At 38.1% G+C, this 26202-nt stretch overlaps 1 protein-coding gene across 6 annotated transcripts in view; it reads left to right on the forward strand.

The window, feature by feature from the left end:
- VTI1A (vesicle transport through interaction with t-SNAREs 1A) overlaps positions 1-26202 on the forward strand; it is a 368143-nt gene that overhangs the window by 212678 nt on the left and 129263 nt on the right. For 3 of the 6 annotated variants that reach the window (XM_043925708.1, XM_043925710.1, XM_043925711.1), the window contains 2 exons: positions 5932-6002; positions 7077-7149. In XM_043925708.1, the coding sequence (XP_043781643.1) occupies positions 5932-6002; positions 7077-7142 (137 nt within the window). In that variant the 3' untranslated portion in view covers positions 7143-7149. The remainder of the gene's footprint in view (positions 1-5931; positions 6003-7076; positions 7150-26202) is intronic. The other 3 variants (XM_043925709.1, XM_043925706.1, XM_043925707.1) reach the window with 1 other exon arrangement.

Genomic DNA, 26202 nt, shown 5'->3' on the forward strand with positions numbered 1-26202 from the left:
AGTTGTCCCTTGTGCTCTAGTTTGCTTAAATGCTCCACAGAGAAAAAGAGGCGTTAAGATTTTATAGTCATTGAGTCCTAATATTTTAAAACTAGAAGGGGCACTAAAGATTATCTATTCCAAGACTGTCATTTGACATTTAAGGAAACTGAGGCCTAGAGAAGGAAAGTGTTTTACCTAAATGAAACTACAAATAAGTATGTCTGTATTTCTTTTGAGTGGATCTTAAAGACGGGAATTTGGAGATCCTTCCAAGATGTTATTTCTGTATTCTGTAATACAGTGACATTAGCCACTTGTGGTTAGTGAGCCTTTGAAATGTGACTGGTGCTACCAACAAACTGAATTTTAAATTTTATATAATTTTAATTAATTTAAAAAGCCCTATGTGGCCAGCAAGTACCATATTGGACAGAGAAGCTCTAGAATTACAATTTTCATCCCTGACTTATCACTGTCTACCTTGAATAAATATTCTACTGCTTCTTAATAAAATTTAAAAGACTGTCAACCATATGCTTCTATTTACTTCCTCTCTATCTTTTGTGCTATGGTTTTCTTATATTTTACTTCTATATATGTTGTTCTTATTTTGCTTTACATGGATCTAAATTTTGTGGATGCAAATTTGCATCTAATATCATCTCCCTTCAGCCTGAAGAATTTCCTTTATGTTTCTTGTAACTAAATTTTGCTTGATAATACTCTCATTTTTCAATTATGTAAAATTATCATTATTTTACTTTTATGTTTAAGATATTTTTCACTAGATATGGAGTGCCAGGATGACTTTGTATCCCCCTAGCACTTTGGGATATTGTTCCACTGTCCACTTGTTTTATTTCTGATGAAAATTGAATCCTCCTTCTTATTGCTTTCCAGCATGTTTGGACTTGACTCTCAGAGGGCCAGCACCACAAGAATATGTGGTAATATGAGGTTTTGCTTTCCTAACCGGCCCCTTCTCCACTGCCTCTTTAATGGCAAGATTTGGAGATTGGGCGAGAATTGTCAAACCAAGCAATTTGCTTTTGTGTTTAGAACTCTTCCAGATCCCATTCTGTTCTGTAAACCTACATTTTACACAGGATGTTTGACTGATTTCCCTTTATTCCTGAAAAGCCTCCCAGAGGGAGGTCTGAACTCAGACCAGGTACTCACTGTGGGTGTGCATGTTGCCACAACCCTTTGCTCACAAATGAGATGCTTCTTTCTCTCTAGAATTCATCACAATTTCTTTGTATATACCAGATATCACCCACGAAGAATGATAATTATTTTGTCTGGATTTTTCTTATTTCTCTGAGAGTGAATATTTGTTGTCTTTCTACATCTGAATTGGAAGCAGTTCTTTATATGCCTTGAATTGTCAAATAATGAAAGATGGTAAAAGACCTGCCTTTTCCACATCCCCGCCTATCCAGGGATCAAGAATTCAAAAAGCTCTTCATGTCTGAGTAACATCGATACTGAGGATAACCCACTCAGGGCATGATGCCAGAGTCAGTGTCCAGGCAGATGTGCTAAATGCCAAAGGATGGTTCATCCAATCACTCTGTGAGCAGCTCCCTCCTGAGAAAGCTGTATGTCAGCTACTTTGCTCTCCCAAAGCAATACGTTTTTTGCTAGAATTTCTTGAGTCATGTCCAAAATTCAGTACTCCAAATTGTTAGAAAAATATTACTTTGTGTTTTGCATCTCTAAAGTTGGCATTCTGCAATATACATAAGAAAGCACATGCTTTAAAAATAGCTCTTTAAAAAAAAAAAAATAGCTCTTTTAGGGACTTCCCTGGTGGTGCAGCGGTTAAGACTTCACCTTCCAGGTGCAGGGGGTGCCGGTTCGATCCCTGCACAGAGCTAATATCCCACATGCCTCATGGCCAAAAAACCAAACATCAAACAGAAGCAATGTTGTAACAAACTCAATAAAGATGTTAAAAATGGTCCACATTAAAAAAAAAAATTTTTTTTAATATAGCTCTTTTAAGTCTTTCTATTCACTCCACACTTCACAGAAGTCCTCATATACAAACAGCTGGATAGTTGCGAATGCCTTTTACCTGTTGCTAAGATTGCTAATGAAGTTTTTGAGTGCCAGAAAATCATCTTACCTTCTGATTTCTTCCAAGAAGTCTCAACTGGCTGTCTTCAAATTTTAAATACTTTGTTGAAGAGTGAAAGTGAAAGTCGATCAGTCATGTCTAACTCTTTGCAACCCCATGGATTATACGGTCCTTGGAATTCTCCAGGCCAGATTACTGGAGTGGGCAGCCTTTCCCTTCTCTATGGGATCTTCCCAACCCAGGGCTCAAACCCAGGTCTCCTGCATTGCAGGCTGATTCTTTACCAGCCGAGCCACAAGGAAAGCCCAAGAATACTGGAGTGGGTAGCCTATCCCTTCTCCAGGGGATCTTCCTGACACAGGGATCGAACTGGGGTCGAATGCAGGCAGATTCTTTACCAACTGAGCTATGAGGGAAGCTTTGTTGGAAACCATATCCTTAATAAAGTTTGTAAAAAGAAAGTTATATATAAGTGAACAAAGGAATGATTATTTTCTGCTTTATATACTTTATAGCATAATGGCTAACATCTTTTTTTAATATTTTGTATTTATCAAATAGAACATTTTTGGTGAATTATATTGAATAATGTAATTATATATATTCCATGTTTATATTATAACGTGATGTGAACTTCCGTCAGTCCTGCCTTCTGATTGAAAATATTTCATCTCCAAAATACAAATTCAGTACATTTAAAAAATTAAGTTCATTCACATGTCATGATTGTTCAGGTGACATTATTATTTTATGAATGGAGGGAAGTGATTCAGTGGTACAAGCTCCTCAAAATAAGTCCTGCCTTTTGTGATGCCGGTCCAGTCCTTCAGGAAATATTTTGCCAGATTTATAGTTCTCTGGTTCTTCTCCATTCCTTTACGGGGCAACAGAGTTTTTGAATACCTATGATATTATCCCCCATCCCCTGTAAAATGTATTGAAAAGGAGAGGAAATGTTAGCCAAAACCTATTTTGTAGTTTGTGACCCAGTAAAAAAGGCCATAGATCAAGGATATGATGATTCATTCTGGGTAATTTTGAAAACAAAAGCTCACTTTATAAATTTGAATGCTACACTCCCACAATGATTCCCAACCCCCTTGTGAAAAGGACAGAAGTAGTGCAGGAAGAAACTTTTCTCTCCAGGAATTCATTCATCATGTTCATACTGACATGTAGAGTTCCAGCATGTATTGATGGCATCAGTTTTTATTTTCTTTTGTGCTTCCCATTGTTTCTTAATCTCCAGAACATCCTCACAGTCAAAAAGTACAGTACTTATAAAATTTATGATTTCTCAAATTATTTCAATAATGGCAGTATGGCAATTCCCATTCTAAAGGTACTGTACTGCAAAAGTTTAAAGAACTGAAAGCTCTAGACTCAAGATGTCACATCTGCATTGATTTATAGTCTTTCTTGTATTTCTTATTGATATTTTATGTGAGTGATTTTTTTTAAGTTATTCAAGAAAAGTAAATCTAACAATGTTATTTTTTTTTTAGTAAAGTAATCCTTCAATGTCTATTTTGTGCAAGCAGAGTCTATTTTTAAAATAATTCCCTCTTAATTTGTTGTTTTGTTTTGTTTGAGGTAGGAGAATGGATAAGTATGCATAATTTACTTTGCTTGAACTTTTTTTTTCGTTGTATAAGTGTCAGCATTTCTAATATATTTGGCCTAGAATTTTCTTTAGTGGGTGATTCAAATGGAAGGTTGTTGCTGGTTCAGACGCCAAGTCGTGTCTGACTCTTTGCCACCCCACAAACTGCAGCATACCAGACTCCCCTGTCCTTCACTATTTCCTGGAGTTTGCTCAGATTCATGTCCACTGAGTCAGTGATGCCATCTAACCATCTTATTCTCTGCCACCTCCTTCTCCTCTTGCCTTCAATCTTTCCCAACATCAGGGCCTTTTCCATTTTATTGCCAGAGTACTGGAGATTCAGCTTCAGCATCAGTCCTTCCAGTGAATATTCAGGGTTGATTTCCTTTAGGATTGACTGGTTTAGCAAGTAAGAAATTAAAGAATTCTGTTTCTAACAAATGCATGGTATTTGCCTGTTAAGACCAGAACATATGCACTCTTGCCAATATCTCATCTTTTGTTAGATGGGGTTAGTACTTGGATACTGACATATTTCCCAGGAGGCAAAGAGATTGAGGGAATTACCTGAACATCTCAAAAGACCAGAGTTCTTCACCTCTTGTTCCATTGATTCCTTCAGTAGCAGACTGTAGATCCGTTCAGAAGAGTTTTTCCTCCAGTGAACCTGATAGAAACATGGATCTATCACCTACATTCCAGTGTTGCCTTCTCCAGTGCCACACATGATATGCTTTGAGAGCAGTAATAAACCCCCAAACCTTTCATATACTCCTTTTTTCATTTTATCCCCACATTGCTTTATTCCTTCTATGAATTTTTGCTGGAAACATTATCCTGGTGATGAGACACAACAGTAATAAATTATTTCATATTTGTTTGACATTATATACCATAAATCCCCCCCACCTTTTTTTTTTTTTTTTGCCACACCGCACAGCATGCAGGATCTTGGTTCCTCCACCAGGGACCAAACTTGTGCTCTTTGCAATGGAAGTGCAGATTCTTTACCACTGGATTGCCAGGGAAGTCCCAATACCATCCTCTTGAATGAGAGAATATTATATAAATAGTATTTTGCTGAACTAATTATAGTATTGATGGTGTTCATAGATACTAGAGATTTTTAAGTTAAAAGTGTATTAAAATTGCTATATTATGTTGATTAAAGAAATTCAATATAATAGTAATACCAAATAGTATGACAAAATTGAATATTGTAATTGTTTTGCAAAAAAGAAAATTGCAACTCTAGTTGTTTCCTACTTCTCCATTTTTGGTGTCATCTTCCACTTTTATGATGCCTCCACTGGGACCATATATCCAATTTTACCTTAAGGATATATTGTGTGGAGTCAGTAATAAAAAGCTATTATCAATCTTAGAGGAGATATACTAGAAATGGAGTAACCTGTGAAGAATTTTCAGTTTTGTATAGGTGTCAAAAATATAATCGAGGTTATTGTATTCGAGCAGTTCTTCTTATTTGGATTTTCTATTATGAAAGGACTAAGCAGTCCTTTTTTTGATGTGCCATGAAATATGAACTCTAATGTAACATTTGTCCTTTAACTCCTAAGTCATCACTATTAGCACAGGAGTTCATGAATTGAAGGGCTTGACCTTGGTTACTGGTTACGTCCCAGCATCTACACACAGCACGGAGTGTGAGTGCATTGATTCTCATGTACTATACAATTACATACATTTGTGTGGTACACTATAAATTTCAAAAGATTTTTGGTTATCTCATTTGACTCTTAACAACAATTCTCTGAAAAAAAAAAAAAATAGGACAGATTTTTTTTTTCCCCGATAAATAAAATTTCAGTTCAAGTGGATTATGGAAGACCCAGTTTTTAGGAGGATGTTGGAGTCATAATAATTCATTGTTTTTTGTTTGTTTTTACAGAAACTGCTCACTGAGCTTTTTGTGTGTATTTAATTTTTATTGGAGTAGAGTTGCTTAACAATGTGTTAGATTCTACTGTACAGCAAAGTGAATCAGATATATATATACACACACACACACACACACACACACCTCCTCTTTTTTTGGATTTCCTTCCCATTTAGGTCACCACAGAGCACTGAGTAGGGTTCCCAGAGCTGTACATTAGGTTCTTGTCATTGGTTTTTTATTTAACTGATCCTGAGCATTCAATAAATTCTATACCTGTTGTCCTTTTGGTACTTCTGAAGGTTTTCTGAAGGTTTTTTCCAAAGTCACCTTTCCTCACTCAGATTTTCTTGTCCATAGAACAAATTGGCCAGGAGATGTTGGAAAACCTCAGTCACGACAGAGAAAAGATACAGAGAGCACGTGAAAGGGTAAGTAGAAATCGTATAATCTTTTCACAAATTCAGGAAAAGAAAAAAAAATAAGCCAAAAATATATATAAAAGGTCTTGGGCAGATGCATAGGCTGTAGCAATTACATTGATGTAAGATCCCCTGGAGAAGGGAATGGCAGCCCACTGCAGTATTCTTGCCTGGAGAATTCCATGCACAGAGGAGCTTAGCAGGCTTCAGTCCATGGAGTCGCAAAGAGTCGTATACGACTGAGCCACTTTCACTTTCAAGCATGTGTAAAAAATAGCTAGGGTGAAGGAGGGTGTAGAGCCTGGGTAGGGGGCAGGGAAGTGTGTGATGCAGAAAGATTAAGCTGACTGTATGCCTCCATACCGGAATTCCCCCGAGTAGATATTTTATTTAGTGCTGTAGCTAAGAAGAGGCTTCCCTGATGGGTCAGCTAGTAAAGAATCCTCCTGCAATGCAGAAGACACAGGAGACTCAGGTTTAGTTCCTAGGGCGGTAAGGTCCCCTGGAGGAAGAAAATGGCAACCCATTCCAGTATTCTTGCCTGAAAAATCCCGTGGGCAGAGGAGCGTGGCTAGGGCTACAGTCCAAAGAGTCACAAAGAGTTGGACATGACTGAGCGACTAAGCACACATGCACATAGCTAAGAAGATGGTTGATGGAGATTTGGGAGTATGTCAGCAAGTCTTTCAGAGTGAAAGTAAACATATGAATCTCATCTTCCCTCAGTTCATTTTGTTTCAGTTTTTATCTCTAGGACTGTGTGCATTCTTAAGGTGGAGATATTGATTTATGACCAGATATCTATTAAACTTTGTCAACCTGTGAGACATTTGCTTTTATATCCAGTTCAAGTATCCAGTTTAAAGCTCCTGGGGTTATCTATTACATGTAATTTTCTAAATCTAAGAATTTTTTTGACATTGGGTGGGCATCAAAAATGTATTTTAAAGTATTTAACCTTTGTTTTATGAATCGGATTTTCCATCATGAAGGAAAACCATTGCTTGCTAGTGCACTTTAAAAATAATCTAATTGCCTGAAGCTTCATTTTATTATGTGTTAATGCTGCTTTTCTCCTCCTAGCTTCGGGAAACAGATGCTAACTTGGGGAAAAGCTCCAGGGTTCTAACAGGGATGTTGCGAAGGTAAGAGTCAGGTAGGGTCTTCCTTTCTCTCTCTCCCTTTTTTTACAGTATATTTTTCATCTCTTTGCAACCGGGCATTTTCCAGACATGCAAGCTTCTGCTCTTAGTACCTGTGTCAAGACCCTTTTGAAATGACAGAGCACTGGTATTAACTCTTGTTTGGACAGGGACACACACACTCTGAGTAACTTGGATTAGAAAGTTTGAGCTCGAGGGGTTACCTCAAGCTATGGAAAAAATTAGGGTTGGACATGAAGTATTTTTTCATAGCCTGAGGAAGACCCCATGGCAGCAGCAGACTGATTTTATTTTCTATTTTGATAGCCTTCTTGCTGTCGATGGAATGCTGGCCTTTGGTTTCAGGAGCATACTTAGTATTAGCTTTGCCCTCTGTTGCCTTATTTAGATTTCTTTTTAAAGCGACTCTGTTTGGGGAAACATTGCTGTTGTATGTGTACTTAAAAATGATTTTTGAAGCCTGAAGAATATCAGAATAATCTGAATTTACTCATGTTCAAGCAAACAAATGTTTATGTTTTGTATGTGTAATTAGCCTTTGATTGATAGAAGATACTTGGGAGAATATGTGAAAATGAATGAATGAATGCGGGTAACAGTCTAGATTCTATATTTTTGGAAGGAAGTGAGAAATGTTTTCATTGTTCTGAAAATTGGAGTCACTTTTGATTTAGGTGTATTCAGCATGAAATTATTATATTCAGAATCTATCAAATAAGAGTATCTTCTAGCATAATCTTCAGTTTGGAACTGTGGATAGAAATGTAAATGAGGAATGTTGAGAATCACCTTGGAATACCTGACTTGGAATTTTAAAGAAAAGAATCTTGTTTATCATTGATGCTTTAGTGGCAGCTATTTGAATATAAGTAAAGTTTTCTCTAATCACATGTCCATAGATAATATGTTGTGTCCAAGCATACTGCTAAAAGTATGTTTGCTGAGTGAGAGATTTATTTCATAAGAATCAACCAAAGATATGTCCGCTTAGTCTTCTATTGGCCAGTGTGGTCAATGTAATTTCTCTATCAGGCTGATCAGGAGCAACGTTAAGTTCCTGGGGCTCTTCTAGCTCACATTGACACAACTTCACACATCCCTCCTTTTCCTCCAGCCACAGTCTCAGTTCACCATAAACCACCAAATTCTCTGATTAAAGGTGATATGTAAATGACCTAGAAAAATGCAATATCCACAGATAATTGGCGATTGAAAGAAATGCTTCAATGCCTTTAAACAATAAAAAAGGGAAAAATTCTCTATTGCTTCCCTGGGAGGGCCCCTGCGATGTGAGCTGTAACGAATATTCTGCATATGCCTCCATTTTGTCAAATCTCATTAAAGAGTCCTCCCACTTTATGTCAATTGAGCTGTCCAGAAATCATTCATCATTTTTAGTGTAAAAAAAAATCATGTGGTTATTTAAATAATATCATATTAATGTTAAAGTTCAGCTGTCATTTAATGGTATGGCTTAATCAGACGTAGCATTTAGGAAAAATAGTTTATCCAGGCTCTACATAGCTTTCAGGTTGGCAGATTCAAATCAGGATTTATGGGTTTCTAAACCAATGTATTTCTATCCACGTTTCTGCTTGATGTACCTCACCCTTTTGTGCAGGACACTGCAGACAGTTATTTCAACAAATAAAGCATCTCCTCATATTCTGTTTGAATAAATTTGCAAGTCATTTAGAGAGGGTGAAGCACAAACAACTTCTGTAACCTTTGACTGGGCTTTCTTTGGAAAAATCATACTAACAGGGTTACTTCATAAGCCCACAGAAAAAAATTACTCTGCTGAAATCTACTTGGGGTTCTCTTTGTACACAAACTCAGTCAATCACTGACTCATCTCCTTTTGCACTCTGTCTAGAGTATGAACGGAAATAAAAATCCCCAGATGGACATCACCTTGCTATGTCTGAGCCAAGGAAACTCTAAAGCCCGCCTGTGCACATTGGTGACTGTGTTTTTCACTAAGCACAGCTGGGATCCTGGTATCAGCCAAGGCATCCAGATACTTTAATCAATGCTGTAACCTAACAACTTCCCAATTGGCTCAATAGTAAAGGACCTGCCTGCCGGTGCAGGAGACGCAGGAGACGTGGGTTCCAACCATGGGTCAGGAAGATCCCCTGGAGTAGGAAATGGCAACCAGCTCCAGTATTCTTGCCTGGAAAATTCCATGGACAGAGGAGCTTGGTGGGCAACAGTCCATGGAGTTGCAAAGAGTCAGACACGACTGAGTGAGCACGCACACATAAACTGAGTCCTCAGGAACTAAATGCAGATGCTAGTTTTGGTTTAGTTTCTAATTACTATCCCACTTGATATACGATTTATATATTTTGGACTTGGGAAAGGGCAAAAATATTTACCAGCTTCTTACATTCATTGTTTTTTATTATTTCCATGGAAAAGCAATCTCTAGAGAAGTGGAACGAGAGTGTATGTTTCTAATAGGAAGTCTTCCGTTGACTTCTCTGATTTTGCTCTTCTGTTGTATCCCTCCTATTCACATGGCATTTATTCCCAGCCCTGGTGAGGTCTTATTTTAGAAAGAGAAGTCACAGTCTCTTACCAAAACTGCACAGCTACATCGTGTGTTAACAGTTGCTTCTGATTTAAGAAAAGTTAGAATATCAAACAATGTGCTCATCTAATGTATAAATGTATATCAGAAATTAACGTCCTTGTCCAGGGCAGTTGTTTACCTGCATATAACATTCTGCAATATACCAGACCACCGACTCAATGGTCATAAGCCTGAGCAAACTCTGGGAGATCCTGAAGGGACAGGGAAGCCTGGAGTGCTGCAGTCCATGGGGTTGTGAAGAGTCAGACAGACTGAGCAACTGAACAACAAAAATACCAAACCAAGGAGTTTTTTTATCTGAAAGAAAGATTGCTGATTGTTTTTAATTTTTTTAAAGTTTGTTTTTTGTCAGATGAACAGAAATGGCATATCATGGTTCCTCATTTGAGTCACTTTGCTAATATTGATTAGTCTATTGTGAGGACAGGTGAAACCAATGTTTAATCAATGCCAAAGTTTGTATGTAAATCCACCTGATTTTCTGTAAGAGTGACCAAAGGTAGATAGGGAAATAAAAATGAGTAAATGGCAGTGACTACCATTTAATCTTTTATTAACTTAAAATGAGGTTTTTTAAAAAAAATACATCTCCTCCCTCTCTCCTACCCTCCCTTCCTTCCCTCTTCCTTTCTTTTTTTCTCTTTATTTACTTCTCTAAATATTTCATGCCTAAATACAAGGACTTGGGTCTTCTCAAATGAAACCAGTTTGATCCTTGCCTTCAGAGTACTTCAGTCAAGTAGAGAATATGTGCATATAAAGAGGTGTAAGAATTCATAAAATTGACTGATTCTCAAGGAAGCTATGGAAGATTCTGTAACTTAATTAATTCTTACTGGTTATTAAAGAGAGTGCAAGGAAAACAAATAACCAATGGAAAAGTATGTTTTAAATAGCTATACAACCAGTAAGTTTGAAAAAAATAAACAGAAGATGACTCATGGAATCATAACATAAATTTTGAAAGAAACTAAAGTATATAGAAAACATTGAGATATATCTAGTGGAAAAGCAACTGATTCAACCTAAATAAATATTCTTCATGTAACTATGCTGTATCACCAAAAGAAAGAAAACAAAGGGGAAAAAATGGTCCACTCAAAATTGTATTAGTAAAACTTGATATCAGCATGCAGATATAAGTGATTTCCTGGAAAGTAATTTTTCTTCTGTCTTGACATAAGATGAAGAGCTACCTGGGGACAAACTGTTCATTTCCTGACTCTGTAGACAGAGCTTTAAATAACATGGTGTTCAGATAATAATGAAAATGGCCATGAAACAAATGACCATTCATGTGGTGACAGGGGTCAAAAAAAAGTGAATTTTTCATTGACTGCCACAAAATTAGACTATCATAATTGGCTGTCTTAAAGTGCTTCAAGGAACCCTGAGACGCTTAAATGTTGTTCTCCTTATATTTGCATGCGTGTGCGTGTTTGTGTATATTTTTTTTCCTATATTTTTGACTGGATGGTCTTATTAGATCAAATAGTACCAGCAATCAGTGAAAATGAAAATAGACATTTTCAAGATTTTCAGCCAGAAAACAAAAGCACGTCATGATTCTATTTCTTTTTGCCTCTGAATAGTGAATAATTTATCAGTAATTGTATGTTTATTTCTAAAAGTATTTACAGGATTCATTAGAAATGTAAGAGTTATAATTTGAGATCTTTGTTGACATGAGTTAGGAAGATATGTTTTAAGTTTATATTGGCGCATTGACTGCATATTCATGGGGTCACAAAGAGTCGAACACAACTCAGCCATTAAGCACATATGCTGGCAAAAGGCTTATAAAAGGAAATGACATACCTAGTATTTTGTAAAACACCTTTTTATGTATGATATCTTAATATCAAATAATTTTCTCTCTCTTGCACACTACCAATCTTTGCCACTAATATTTACACACACATATATACAACATCAGAATGTTTCCTTGAAAATGTGAATTCTGTTTATCCTTACATCGTGTATGTAGTAACTTTCTTGAGTATGTGGGTATTGAGAGGTATCCTATAACTAGTCTATTTAAACAAAGTAGATGGGATTAAATGCAGTTGAGATAGCTATCATTATACATTTTTAATTGCAATATAATTGATTTATTATATTAGTTAAAGGTGTACTGTATAGTGATTCAGTATTTTTATACATTACAAAATGATCACCACAAATTTAGCTACCATCTGTTACCAAACAAAATTATTATATTATTGACTGTATTCTCCATGCTGTATATTACACTTATGTGACTTAATTGATTTTATAACTGGAATAACTTAATCCCCTTACTATTTCCTATATGTATTTTTGTTAGAACTACTTCTAAGCCCATCTGGGGAATAATTGTCACCTGTCATTGTTATCACATTTTACATTTAGACATGGTTTTGTTGCTTTGGTAGAATGACAGGTAAAAATATCTGGAAAACTTAAATGTACTGTCAGAATGACTCCTAAGGGTAAATATATCAGAAACACCAATGCAGTTTCTATAAGCAATAGAAATGTAGTTTTTTATCAAATAAATTTATTCTTAAAGAAATATGCTATGACTAAATGTTTTTAATCTTCTTTAAAAAAATCATACCCAGACCCCATTTTGCCCAGGAAACATTTTTTTATATTTTAATTATTCTTATTGTAATGTCTGATAATTCAGCAGTTAAGAGTTTTTAAGTCTTGTGAGAAAAAAATGTCCTTGAGAATTTACTTGCAATTTTTATACACTGAAAAATGCCTTACATTTATATTTTTCACTTTTTCTGGTTTTTGCTTTTCTCTCTTTATGTAATTTCATTTCTTTCTTGGCCTATTTTTACTAGTGATGAACATGGGCCCTGACCTGAAATTAGTATAGCAAAATCTTAACCTCTAAGATATTCTTCAGCTTTTAATCAAGTGCTTATTCTTTCAGAACAAAATGATACAGATTGCAGCAGATTCTTTAGACTTAACAGATTTAAGTTCCATGCTTAGAATAATGCTACAAAGAGAAAAAAAAATTTTTTTTAAATCTTAGTCACTTTTTCTGTGAGTAAATTTATTACAATACACTTGACTCATTGCTCTCATCCTCTGACCCCTTCAAGGCTGACATGGGTGATATTTTTACCAAACTAAAGAACAGTTTTGGATTTCTTCATGTATATATATATATATATATATATATATATATATATATATTTCTTTTTAATAATATTCTAGTAGCTTTAAACATAGAATTTTGGTCCTGTGTTAGACATTTGAAAACAGCATCTATCAATGGTAACTGTACCAGCTTGCTTTAGGTGTATGTCTGACCCTGACCATACTTAACACAAATCAGATTTAATCCTTAAAACCCTGTGAAGGAAGCATCGTATCTCCATTTTACAGATGAAAATAACAATGCTTAGTGAAGTAGACTCTCCATAGTCGCATAGAATGAGAATGTGAACCTAGCTCTCTCTTTTGAATGCACTACACAAAAGGTTCTTAGAGCCGGTTTTCACTAACTAGTAGTGAAAGTGAAAAGTGAAAGTGAAGTCGCTCAGTTGTGTACAACTCTTTGTGACCCCTTGGACTGTAGCCTACCAGGCTCCTCCTTCCATGGAATTTTCCGGGCAAGAATACTGGAGTGGGTTGCCATTTCCTTCTCTAGGAGATCTTCCTGACCCAGGGATTGAACCCAGGTCTCCCACATTGTAGGCAGACACTTTACCATCTGAGCAACCAGGGAAGTGAAACGAAGACTTAAAACAAACTGGTTTTCATTATGCAGATGGTTACTCTTATCTGCTCTCTGTCATGATTCCATTTCTCCTGTAAAATAAGTGTGGTAGTAAACAATTTCCTTAAAATAGTTGATTGTTACAACAAATGGAAAAGGAAATCCTTGGCAATCATGTGTCAGTTTTCCCACCTTCCCCTCTCACTCCACACTTTACTGGTCTGGAAAACTTAGAATTTTAAGAGCCTGTATCCTATACCACACTGCATCTTTTAATAACAAAAACCACTACTACTTATGCACTCACTGATAACTTGTAGGTAGCAGTCACTGTTGTAGGCTCTTGCTATACATTATCTTGTTTCATCTTTATGACAACTCTGTAAGGCACTACTCCCATTTTAAGAAATAAGGAACTTTTGTTCAATATTGTCCAGCTCTATAGAAGCGGTCTGCCTCCAGAGCCTGTTTTTCCCACTGGCCTGGACTGTTAACCCTTCTATGGAGAATTAGTAGCCTCATAGAGTCAGACAACCATTCTGGGTGGTTCTTGACAACAATCAACAGACCCTTCCTGCATCCCACTCTTTCACACAGACTGGAGGTGCTGAGTCTGGGCTGTGTAGACACAGAATCTGCTGTGTACCAGTGAAGTCCTTGGTGAGCTTATTTTTATAGAGTCCTTTAGAATTGCTTTATTTTTAAGCCTAGACTATGTGACATTCATCAGAACCAACAAAAGTGTGTGGGGGTGAGCCTAGCATCTTCCTTACCTTTGGTATTAGTAAATTTTTTTATGAATGATTTTGTATCACCTGGAGCCTTCTCCTCATTGGAGAAAACAATTACAGTTTTGTTTGATTATTCACAATGACCTTTCTGTGTATTTATCAAGAAGCATATGGTTTCGTGAATAAGAGGTAGGCTCTGGGGTAACAATGTCTCTGCCACTTTCTAGCTATTAACTTTGGGCAAGAATCTCACTCTCTCTACCTAAGTTTTCCTGTATGTAAAATGGCGATAACAATAGTCCATACATACCAAGTACACACAACAGTGTTTGGTAGGTAATAAAGTTTAAATAAATGTTGAAATGCTGACTATGATCATCATTGTTGCTTTAAAAAAAAAAAAAAAGCCAGGGAGCAAAGACTAAAATCAAAATGTCAATTAATAATTTCTTGAGGTTGATGAATTTTAAATGAATGTTTTTAAATTTTCATTTTTTGGTTTTCACTCCCAGATTTCCCTAGTAATTTTTAGAAAATTTAAAATGAGTGATAAAAATAAAGTCTCATACTTTCCTTATGTCCGTGTTCTGGTACCACCACCCTCCCTTTCTGCTCAACAATGCTGCTTGAACTGCCCACAGTAATCAAGGCCTGCCCAGAGCAGAGAGACCCTTCAGGCTCCCACGTGTGAGCTTAGTTGCTCAGCCGAGTGGGTTGCCATTTCCTTCTCCAGGGGATCTTCCTGACACAGGGATGGAACCCACGTCTCCTGTGTCTCTTGCATCACAGGCAGATTCTTTACCTGCTGAGTCCTTGGGGAAGCCCCATTCAAGCTCAGTCCTTCTCTCTCACTGGACAATTTAGGGAGGGGAGCCTCCGGGTTAGTCTATGACTCTTCATCCCCTTGTATGCCGTTCTAGATATTATTGGCCAGTTCATCTTCCAAAGTGCAAACCTAGTACTGTTTTCTTTCCTGCTTAGAAACCTCCCGAGGTTCCCCATTGCCTGCTGACACATGTCCTCCTCAGTCTCACCCCCAGGGTCTTCCAGTGAATGTTCTAGTCTTATTTGCTGCTACTCCCTCTGGATATACCTTCTGTCCCTACTAAAATGAACTATTTCCCATCTCCATAGCCCACCTTAGATTTTCATTAGATTTCATTTCATACTTCCACATGGCATATTCTCTCTTTGTCACCTGTATTAGTCAGGGATCTGAATGCAAGTAAGAGAAGGCCACATTGAACTGCCTATAAACAAAAGAGGGACATAATTTTGGGGGGGCTCCAATATTTTGGGGGGCTCCAAAATCACTGCATATGGTCACTGCAGCCATGAAATTAAAAGATGCTTGCTCCTTGAAAGAAAAGCTATGACCAACCTAGACAGCATATTAAAAAGCAGAGGCATTACTTTGCCAACCAAGGTCCCTCTAGTCAAAGCTATGGTTTTTCCAGTAGTCATGTATGGATGTGAGAGTTGGACCACAAAGAAAGCTTTTATTTTGATGCTTTTGAACTTCAGTGTTGGAGAAGACTCTTGAGAGTCTCTTGGACTGCAAGGAGATCAAACTAGTCAATCCTGAAGGAAATCAGTCCTGAATATTCATTGGAAGGACTGATGCTAAAGCTAAAACTCCAATACTTTGGCCACCTGATGCGAAGAACTGACTCAATGGAAAAGACCCTGATGATGGGCAAGATTGAAGGCAGGAGGAGAAGGGGATGACAGATGATAAATGGTTGAATGGCATCACTGACTTGATGGACATGAGTTTGAGTAGGCTCCAGGAGTTGGTAATGACAGGGAAGCCTGGTGTGCTGCAGTTGATGGGGTCACAAAGAGTCAGACACAACTGAGCAACTGAACTGAACTGAACTGAATTGTCACATGTAACTAAATAGTTCAAGGGCAGAAGTGACTACAAACACAGTGGAATCTAAGGGTTCAAGCAATCAAAAGGTCATTACAATCAGGTGTTGCTCTTTTCATCTCCCCTCTCAGCTCCCTTGTGTGTGGTTCCATCCTTCATCAGGGTGCCTCCTTGTGGAGACAAGGCTTTTGCCACCTCTTTCAGTGACACCTGTTGAATCTAGCTATTTTTGTTCCCCCTAAAAGTCATAGCATTGAGTCTTACTGGTTCTGGGTGGCTCTGGTTGTGTAAAATCTCATTAATCTATGATCTGATATTTTAGGCCTGGAACCTCATGGAGGGGATGGGCACACAAACTGACAGGAGTTCCCTTAGAAAAATCCTGGGCTTTTACTAAAAAGGATAATAGATACTAGGTGGGCAGAAACAACAGATGTGTTCTTCAGAATGTTGCAGGTGAACTTTTGTCTATACTGTGGATCTCAGGTGAAATGCCATTATCTTCATCAAGCCCTGATCATTCTCCCAGCCAGAAATGATCTCTGCTCTGACTCTTCAGGGTAGTTTGTCCTTCTCTCATGGGGTCACAAAATCAGACACGACTTAGCAACTGAAAAACAAGGCACTAACGTCTTCTACTTTGCTTTGTGTGAAAATGAAGTCACTCAGTCGTGTCTGACTCCTTGGGACCCCATGGACTGTAGCCTTCCAGGCACCTCTGTCCATAGGATTTTTCAGGCAAGGGTACTGGAGTGGGTTGCCATTTTCTTCTCCAGGGGATCTTCCCGACCCAGGGATTGAACCCAGGTCTCCCGCACTGTAGGCAGACGCTTTACCGTCTGAGCCACTGGGGAAGTCTTTGTGTATATTGTAGTTATTAAGGGCCTTGTTGTCATCTTCTTGTAGATCTTTTTTATCCTCTCCCTCATCCCTAAGGGATTTTACATATTTCCCCATGCTATTGTGCAGCCAGCTGAATAGCAGAGGGTATCCAAGTGAAAAAAGAAAACAAAGCCAGGAATCATTTAGTACCCCCAAAGCATGGACTTTCAACAAATGCCTGTATAGATACCAGACAGGTAGAAAATGTCCTACCTGAAAGCAAAGTAGGAGACACAATCAGAGGATCCACAGTTTTGGATAAAATGAGAATAGCCTTTCAGTTCAGTTCAGTCCCTCAGTCGTGTCCAACTCTTTGCGACCCCATGAATCGCAGCACGCCAGGCCTTCCTGTCCATCACCAACTCCCAGAGCTTACTCAAATTCATGTTGATCGAGTCGGTATTGCCATCCAGCCATCTCATCCTCTGTTGTCCCCTTCTCCCCCTGCCCCCAATCCCTCCAAGCATCAGGGTCTTTTCCAATGAGTCAACTCTTCTCATGAGGTGGCCAAAGTATTGGAGTTTCAGTTTGAGCATCAGTCCATCCAATGAACACCCAGGACCGATCTCCTTCAGGATGGACTGGTTGGATCTCCTTGCAGTCCAGGGGACTCTCAAGAGTCTTCTCCAACACCACAGTTCAAAAGCATCAATTCTTCGGTGCTCAGCTTTCTTCACAGTCCAACTCTCACATCCATACATGACCACTGGAAAAACCATAGCCTTGACCAGACGGACCTTTGTTGCCAAAAGTAATGTCTCTGTTTTTTAATATGCTATCTAGGTTGGTCATAACTTTCCTTCCAAGGAGTAAGTGTCTTTTAATTTCATGGCTGCAGTCACCATCCACAGTGATTTTGGAGCCCAAAAAAATAAAGTCTGGCACTGTTTCCACTGTCTCTCCATCTATTTCCCATGAGAATAGCCTTTAGTTGAGGTCAACCATAGCTTTTCAGGCTGCTGAGACAGGCCCAGATGGACTAGTTTACAGGGGGAGGTGGGGTGGGGGGGCATAGCAGGGTGAGGATGACAGTTCTTGTGTCAGATCCCTACCCGGGGGAGAATGAGGAGTTTCTATGTGACCAGTTTTCTTCAGGGGTCTCGGTCTAGACCGTAAGCTGCTGGTGGTCAGGACCCCCGTTGCATTTACATGGGGCCATGTTCCCTCAGCCTGGGCCTGGGCCTGGTCAATGAATAGTCTTTGGAAGAATGGTCAAGAATAGTTTCAAAGTTGACATCTAGGTTCCTGGATGTCATTTAGTTGAAACCCCGCAGGTTTTCATCCGTTGCACTTTGGCTACCATGTAAACATGTTCTTTCAAAGATAAAATAAGTAACTTCACAGTAACAGAATATTTTTGTCCATTATTTAATCACAGTGGAAAAGCATCTTATATTGATATTTTCCTTGGATGTGAGTCACAATTTGACCTAATTCACGAATTACCTTTCTTTTGTGATTTTTTCCTTTTATCCCCAGGAAGCATGCCATTCTTTAATGCAATGTAGAATATGAAGAGTGCATGTCACCTTCACCGTCAACGCTTTCTTTGAATGCAGCCTTGAGCTGTTAACTGGAAGCAGGGAGCCCTGGGCCTTCCTTGTAAACAAGTAATGGAGCCCTCAGCTCACCCTGCCGCCCCCACCTTGTAAATAGCTACTTATTAACATATACCATCACCAAACAACATTTTTCCAATTCCAGACCCCCACAACATTACACCACTGTCTGCTCCATTGTAAGCTGAGGGAGGCCTTTGGCCATCTGTTTCATTAGACGCCAGAGGCAGTGAGCAATATCTGAACTTTCCTAAAGCGGGTGCCCGGGCTTCCCGCTTCACACATCTCCCCCTTCCTGCTCTGCCACCGCCGCCGCCGCCACCATATTTTTTTGTTTGAACGCTCACATTGTAAATTAGTGTATTCACACATCAATTTTAAAAGGCTCACTGTGTTATAAGATGGGACAAAGCAAGCTCAGTAACAGCCCATGCACAGTGCAGGTGGTCGAGCTAGCTGCTCCCCAGATCAAAAGTCAAACAACTGTGAATCTTCTTTTGAAAGTCCAGTTAGGGAGACAAGGCGAGGCTTATCTGCACAAACAAGAACGAGTTATAGATATACATCGCAAATGCAAGAGGACAAAAAGGGGTTTCAGAATCTTGTAGGAGAAGAAAATCTAATGCTGACAATTCTGAGGGAATCTTTAAAATACGTAGCTCCTTTTTTTTCTTTCTTTCTTTTTCCTTTTTTTTTTTTTTTGTAAAATTAGTCTTTTATTGTGTGGTGATTGGTAATTATTATTTATGCTTTGGTACTGTTCCTAAAGTAGCTAAGATTTTTTTTTTTTAAGCCACCTTGGGGGCAGGAAATAGCTCCTTTTCATGGTTGTATTTTATTTTTCAGCAGCATTTAAGGACAGACTCCTATTTATACCACACAAGCAGTTTTGTCTGTTGTAAACAAAGTAAGTGGCTGGGAATTGTGCTTTCCCAGAAATGTTTTCCAAGGAAGCCATAATAAGAAACAACTGTGTACATCTTGAGATTTTTTGTCATCTAGGTGTTAAGAAAGAATTCTTTGCATTCATGGGAAAAAAAAGAAAAAGAAAGAAAGAAAGCACTGTTTATAAAGAAAGATATTCAATATCCAGAAGTGTAATTAAAATATTTCTTAAACTACAAAAGTTGGTCACCTTGCTTGTATTAATTGAGGTAGTTTTCTTTTTCTTCTTTTAAATTATTTCCAACATTTTTTGACAAGATAGTAGCTGAAATGACAGGAGGCATTTTCTTTTTTTAACCTCAGTAGCCTACTTAGAAAGTTAGCGGCTTCTTTTGTAAAATTGTGTGAAGGACTTTGGAACTAAAGTATGACTATCAATCAATGGGTAAAATGCAAAAATGGTAAATTTTATGAAAAAATTTAAAAGAAGGTTAAACAGACTTAGAATTATGAAAGAACAGCATAGTTTCTTATAGTTTACATAGCCACTCCATTGTCCATCTTCTGATATCTTAATGATTTTATGATAAAAAAAAAAAAACCTCTCAGCTTTTTAATTCTTATATCAGTTAAAAGTGTCTGAATCAGGAGAGTCCCCAAGTATTTTCAGAAAAACCATGCTCTTTATCTCAGGGCATACAGCAGTGGTGCCTATCCTAGGGAGGGTTTCACAGAGTCTCTGAACCACTGGAACTTTCTGAAAATTTTTGTGTATGTGTGTGTATGCATCATGCTGAGACTTTTCCTTAAAATTTTCTAAAGAGTCCCCAACCAACTCCAAAAAAGTTGAGAAATGAGACATTGTTACAGAACTGTGTACAAATGTCTTAGCTAAATGCCACTTACAGGCTTTGATATTCTGGCTTGTTTGAAATGTGTTGGTCTGTAAGAAATACTTATTTTGAATTTCCGACAAAGTTTAACAAGAAACTTTTCAGGGGTCCTTCCTTTGGGAAATCAGACCATTTATCAAAATTAAGTCCTTAAAGACAATCATAACAATTAAAATCTCTATAAGGCCTTATAGTTTGTAAGGCACATCCATGTACATTATCATTTAATGCAAATTTCAGAGGAAGTCTGTGATTTGGCATCATCATTATTATCCTTATGTCATAAATAATTGAGCCCTACAAAAGTTGGGTCTTGCCTAAAGTCATTCTATCAAGATGGGGCAGAGTTGGACCAATACCCTGGTATTAGCCTCAGAAACCGTGTTCTTAGCAACAACAGCTTAGCAGCATCTTCTTCAATAGCAAATGTGTACACCATGTTTACTGTGTCAAAGGGAATCTGGTAGTCACCAGAGATTCAACAAACTCAGTACTCTACTCCTGGGTACCTTAAAGTTTTTAAGAAACAACAGTGCATAGTCATTTGTGCTTCATGGTCAGTGAGAGATAAAGGCTGTAGGCTGCAACAAGAAGAAGAAATCTGGTGCCCACGGTCAGTTACGATTTTATAGGTGAGACGGCATCCTCAAAGTTGCTGCCTAATTCTTAACCCACCCATGAGGTACGCTGCTTCCCTTTTTATGGCAGCCTCAAAGTAATAACTTCCAGCGGCAGAAACTGAATCCAGGGTAGGAAGGATGGTGTTAGAGAGATCTTATTTGTCCACAGTTGTGTTGAGGGTATATAGGAAGTTAACAACTTGTAACTGCATCTGCTTATAAAATAAATATGACCCAAATCTTTCTTGAGAATTTGTTTTAATTTCAGTAGAGTTTAAGATTTTCTTCAAGTAAATAAGAAAGGCTTGAAGGCACCTCAATAGAAAAAATAGTTTCATAATTGCAAAAAATTATGAAAAATCTTTTCACACATTTTATTTACCCCAATTTTAGAAAGATACTAAGAACTTTCATACCCTTGACTAAAATAATGTGTTTAGAAAATTCTATGGTCTTTGGAATTATACTACATATTGACTATAGCTTCTATACTTGAGATTCATGAATAGATGTGAAGAACGTTGGTAGAGTACATGGATTATTTTATTGTGATCCATTAATTAGTTGATAAGTATATCACTTTAAAACATTGAATTTTTTTTTCATATATTCCAGTGAAATCTTTCTCATCAAATGGGTTTATAGAAATCTAGTTAGTAGCAAACTTGCCCAGCCAATGAAGAAAAGCATTCATTTTCTGTTCTGTATATGTGATCTGAAGCCATAGCCTTTAGCTCTTTTAATCTGTCTGTTCAAGGCCAAGCTATTTATATGGATAATTTTTAAAGCTTCTGTATAAAGAAAACAAGAACATTTTATTTTTTCACTGGGGTTTTTATGTGCCTTGAAATTGCATAGATAAAGTATTTTCTGGCTCATGGATCTGGAGGAGATAAAAGGTCTCTTATTTTATAAGGCTTTATGTAAGCTTTTCAAATGTACAGTTTTCTCATGGCTGGAATTTTTTAAATGAAACATTATTTCACCATTATAATTGGAGTTTAACATGGACATCTTTTTCCTTCCCTGAATTGCATGTTAAATTATGTGTTTAAGATCAGTTTTATTGCATTTTTACCTTCTGGATTTTCAGTAGCTCTCATGTTGGAAAAATGAATTTACCAATCCTCATTTTTAGTAATGGCCAACTATTTAACATGCCACTGAGTGGAAAACCCAAAAATCAGATTTAAGAGGCAAAGTGAAAGGTATAACTTGCTTTTGCAGCATATTGGTCAGGAGGATAAAAAATTATTTACCTCTGCCCTCCTTAAGAATTTTTTCTGAGACTGATAAACTGAAAAGGAAAAGGAGCTATTTTTGAACTCCAGAGTAACTGGATTCAGACCAGATTCTGGGTAAACATTAGATGCTGTTAGCTCTGCCATGTCAGGGCCAAGCAACAGCTTTCCCTGGCTGGAGCGTTCCCAAGCTATCACGGCCATCAGACAGGTGGGGAATAAATATTGTAGAATGGTGGGACATTTGAAGAGCAAGCTCCTGATCCCCAGGACTCAATTTGGACAAGCTTCAGTTGGAGCAAACAGGTGTTCCTGGGAGGAACTGTCCTCAGGTGGCTGAGGGGGTGCCATTCTTTCACACACATGAAAAGTTCCCTTTCCCTCTGCCCGCAGGAAAATTAGAATTAACTACAGCTTTTTCTTTTGAAATGGAAAAAGAGAAATAAAAATATGGCACCAGGTTTTGGCTCTGACTGGATTTCCATGGAGCATGTAATCTATGATGAATGATGAGAATTCTAGAAGCAAAGCATCCTTGCAGTTTTCAACATTGGAGATGCTGTGTAAAAACTGAATGAATGCAAAGAATCTTTTTACCCATGGCTGTACCTATCTCTAAGATGGAATAGTCTTTCCTTCTGTTATTCCTTTGTTCATTCACCAATTATTTCATGAGCTTTTGCAATTTTCTCAACACTAAGCTAAATGCTAGGCATAGAGTATAAGACAAAAACAAAAGGCCCTATCCTCCAGGGACTTAGCCTAAATTGTAGTAGTAGTAATTGGTTTGAACATGAAAGTGAACCTGATAGTCTCTGGGAAACTGTGGACTGAAAGTAGGTATTGGCATCAGAAGGATTTCTTTTTCTGTAGTGCCATCACACCGAGGATATGACTAACGTTTTATTTGAGGGGTCATTCTAAGTCAATTTTTTACTGTGAAACATAAGATAGATATATTAAAGAAATTTTTTAAAGAAAAAAATTGTTTTAATCCTTCTTCCTTAAAACAAGCTACTCTGTTGATATAAGTATTTCCCTTTATTCTTTCAGTCATGATCCATGTATAATGTTAGATTGCTCCTCTGACTTAATATTGTATCATAAATGTGTTGCTAAAATACCACATCTTCATAATTATACTTTTCCTAATTAAAAACTTTTTCTACTGAAAGATTTAAAAAACCTTTAATTTTGTAAAAAATAATAATAATAAGTATCAAGAAACAGGGAGAAAGTAATCCATAGTCACACTAGTGACAGGTATCAACTATTAAAGTTTTGGCATAGATCATTCCAGTAATTTTCTCTGTGAATATTAATTCTATTACTGGTTCTATGAAATCTCTTCTTTACCCCATCCATTGCTTCATCTTTTAACCTTTTATCTTTTTTAAACCTCACAGGTTTTACTTTACAGTTTTCTGCCCTTCATTTTATAAAGGCTATACTCTTACTGTTTTTATTGAAGAAGCCAAACAATTTTCAAAAACATGTATAGGTTTCTTTAGCATGCAATTTTCAGAATTGCATTTTCCCTCTGACACTTTAGGATGTCATTTTCTTTCCCTTGTTCTATAGGATCTTTTTTTTCCATCGTCTTCATGTTGTTGCACATTTTTGTTTGGTTTGGTTAGTTTTTAAATCCTCTTCTTGGGTCTGCAAATGGATGGCAGTGTTATGTGATCAACTCTGTTGAGAGAGAGCCCTCCGTCTCCAGACTGTCTTCATGGGAATGAAATGGGACGTCTTCCTTCCCCTCCTCCTTGACTCTGGCATCAAAAGTGTCCAACCCTTGGCTGTACACCTGTTACCTCCTTCCCATCTTTACCCTCTACCACTGCATGCAAACACACTTTACTTATGAAGACCATGCTTCCCAGGGTTCACCATACCTTGCTTGTCACTACCCAGTATTGATTTATTGTTTACCGAGGAACTGTAGTTTCTTATTGGCTATGGAAAAGAAAGGTGAGGAGTGTGGAAAAGGAGGATTGACTACAGTAGTTCATATGTCTCCTAAGTGGCAGCATCCACTATAAGAAAGACAGATGCTTGGTTTCTAGTTGTAACAGAACTCACATTTTTTATCTCACAGCAGACTTCGTGGGAGGTGGACTACTGCTTACATTTTTCAGCCCAATTCATTTTTGCAGCAGTAGAAAATCCTTGCAGGTTCTGACAACTTGTGGTGACAGTTTGGATGTCATAAATTATCATCTTTTTTTTTTTTCATTCCAGTTTAATGGGCACTTTGATAGGTGCAGCATCCAGAGCCATCAAGCTGGTGCCATTTTAAACCAGGAACCATGGATGATCTTTAAAATCACCCTAGATAAGAGGACCATGCAAACCATTTCTATAGCTCAACCCTTGGGCCTGTATGCTTGGGTGGTCTTGTTTTAACTGTTACTATTTAATTATTGATGACTTACTGACATAAGGCATGGAAGCCTTAGGGGGAATGAAATCCCATGAGCCATTTTCCTTAGATGAATCTTCTTTGAGGTTTAAGTGTCCCTCTAAGTAATATAGTGAGGCTGGATTTAGGGGGTCATTCCAAATGCTGCCTGGCAAAGCCAGCTGTGGCATCTGTATTCATTGATGGAGTCTGCTGATACATCTGGAAAAAGAGGCATGTCTGCCCCGTGCTTCATCGTGACAGCCTCATACAAGCCCACCTACTGTAGGCTAGGCATCCTTACGGCATTCTGTACTTCCCGTTTCTCTTCTCTTCTCTCCAGAGAAAAAGTCTAATCTCCAGCAATAAAAATGACTTACCTTTAGAAACTGATTTCCCCTCTTAATGCTCCTATCCTAGAAGCTTTTATTAAGAAAATGATAATTCACTCCATGGGCTTCCCTGTTGGCTCAGCGATAAAGGATCCACTTGCTGATGCAGTAGAGAGCAATTCTATTCATGGGTCAGGAAGATCCCCTGGAGAAGGAAATGGCAACCCACTCCAGTACCTGGGAAATCTTTCCCACTCTTGCCTGGGAAATCCCATGGACAGAGAAACCCAGTGGACTACAGTCCATGGGGTTACAAAGAGTCAGACATGACTGAACAACTAAGCAACAATTCACTCCACATTTTGCAAGTTCCTTTGCAAGGAACTTTGCTCTGTATGTAGGGATGGAGGATGGCTCTTGCCCTCAGAAAACTCACATCCTAACCGAAGAGGGATGAGGAGTGTAGAGGAAACATGACTTCCAGATGGATGCTGAGCAGAAACCCCGTGTGCAGCTCTGAGTGGAGATCATTGCCAACTTGGAGGAATTAGGATGAGTTTCATGGATGGCAGGGCATTTATAATGGCCCTTGAAGGAGGGGTGAGATTTACCCAGGCAAAGTTAAGAGATTGCAGACTAAGAAAACAAACAGAAGTAGCATCTTGCAAGGCAGACATGGCAGATAATGCAGATCAGTTCTGTTGTCAATTCTGTGATTTTTGCCTTTCGTTTTCTGGGGCTCCTGTTTTAACAATTAGTAGATCACCTCTCAGATCGCTTACAGCCGTGCAGAAGTGTCATCTCCCTCCCAGCCCACCCTGCCCCCACCACACTCTGGGGAGATAAAAGCTTGACTGATAAGAGGCCTGAAAATCCAGGCTCCACTTGTTCTTCTCATTATTATTCTCTTATTGAGCACCTACTATGTCCTCTGGGCAGCATGAGCCTTAAAAGATCAAACTCTTTCATTGTTTTTATGTAGCACATTGCTGTTTAATTTTTGCAAGTTCTAATTTCCTCTTGAATGTCACGGGTTTCATGGGGTTTCTCTAAGCATTCTGACAGGTGTTGGAAATGTAGGTGGTTATGTGTGTAGGCAGGATAGACTTCCACCAAAAGGTGGGATTTTTCTTTTGGGACACCGTGCCTTTGAAAGTACCATCCAGAGCCAGTGCTCAGAACAATTCCTTTAGAGCTTGTCCTCTTAATTGTTAGGCTTTGCTGTCTCTTCAGTGTTGTGTGGGCTTCCTATAACTTGTCTCAGCTCTGCTGCATGTGACATAATCTGAGAATAGGTTGGTCTGGGGGT

The sequence above is a fragment of the Cervus elaphus genome, chromosome 15, assembly GCF_910594005.1.
Source record: "Cervus elaphus chromosome 15, mCerEla1.1, whole genome shotgun sequence".
In the NCBI taxonomy this organism is placed as follows: Eukaryota; Metazoa; Chordata; class Mammalia; order Artiodactyla; family Cervidae; genus Cervus; species Cervus elaphus.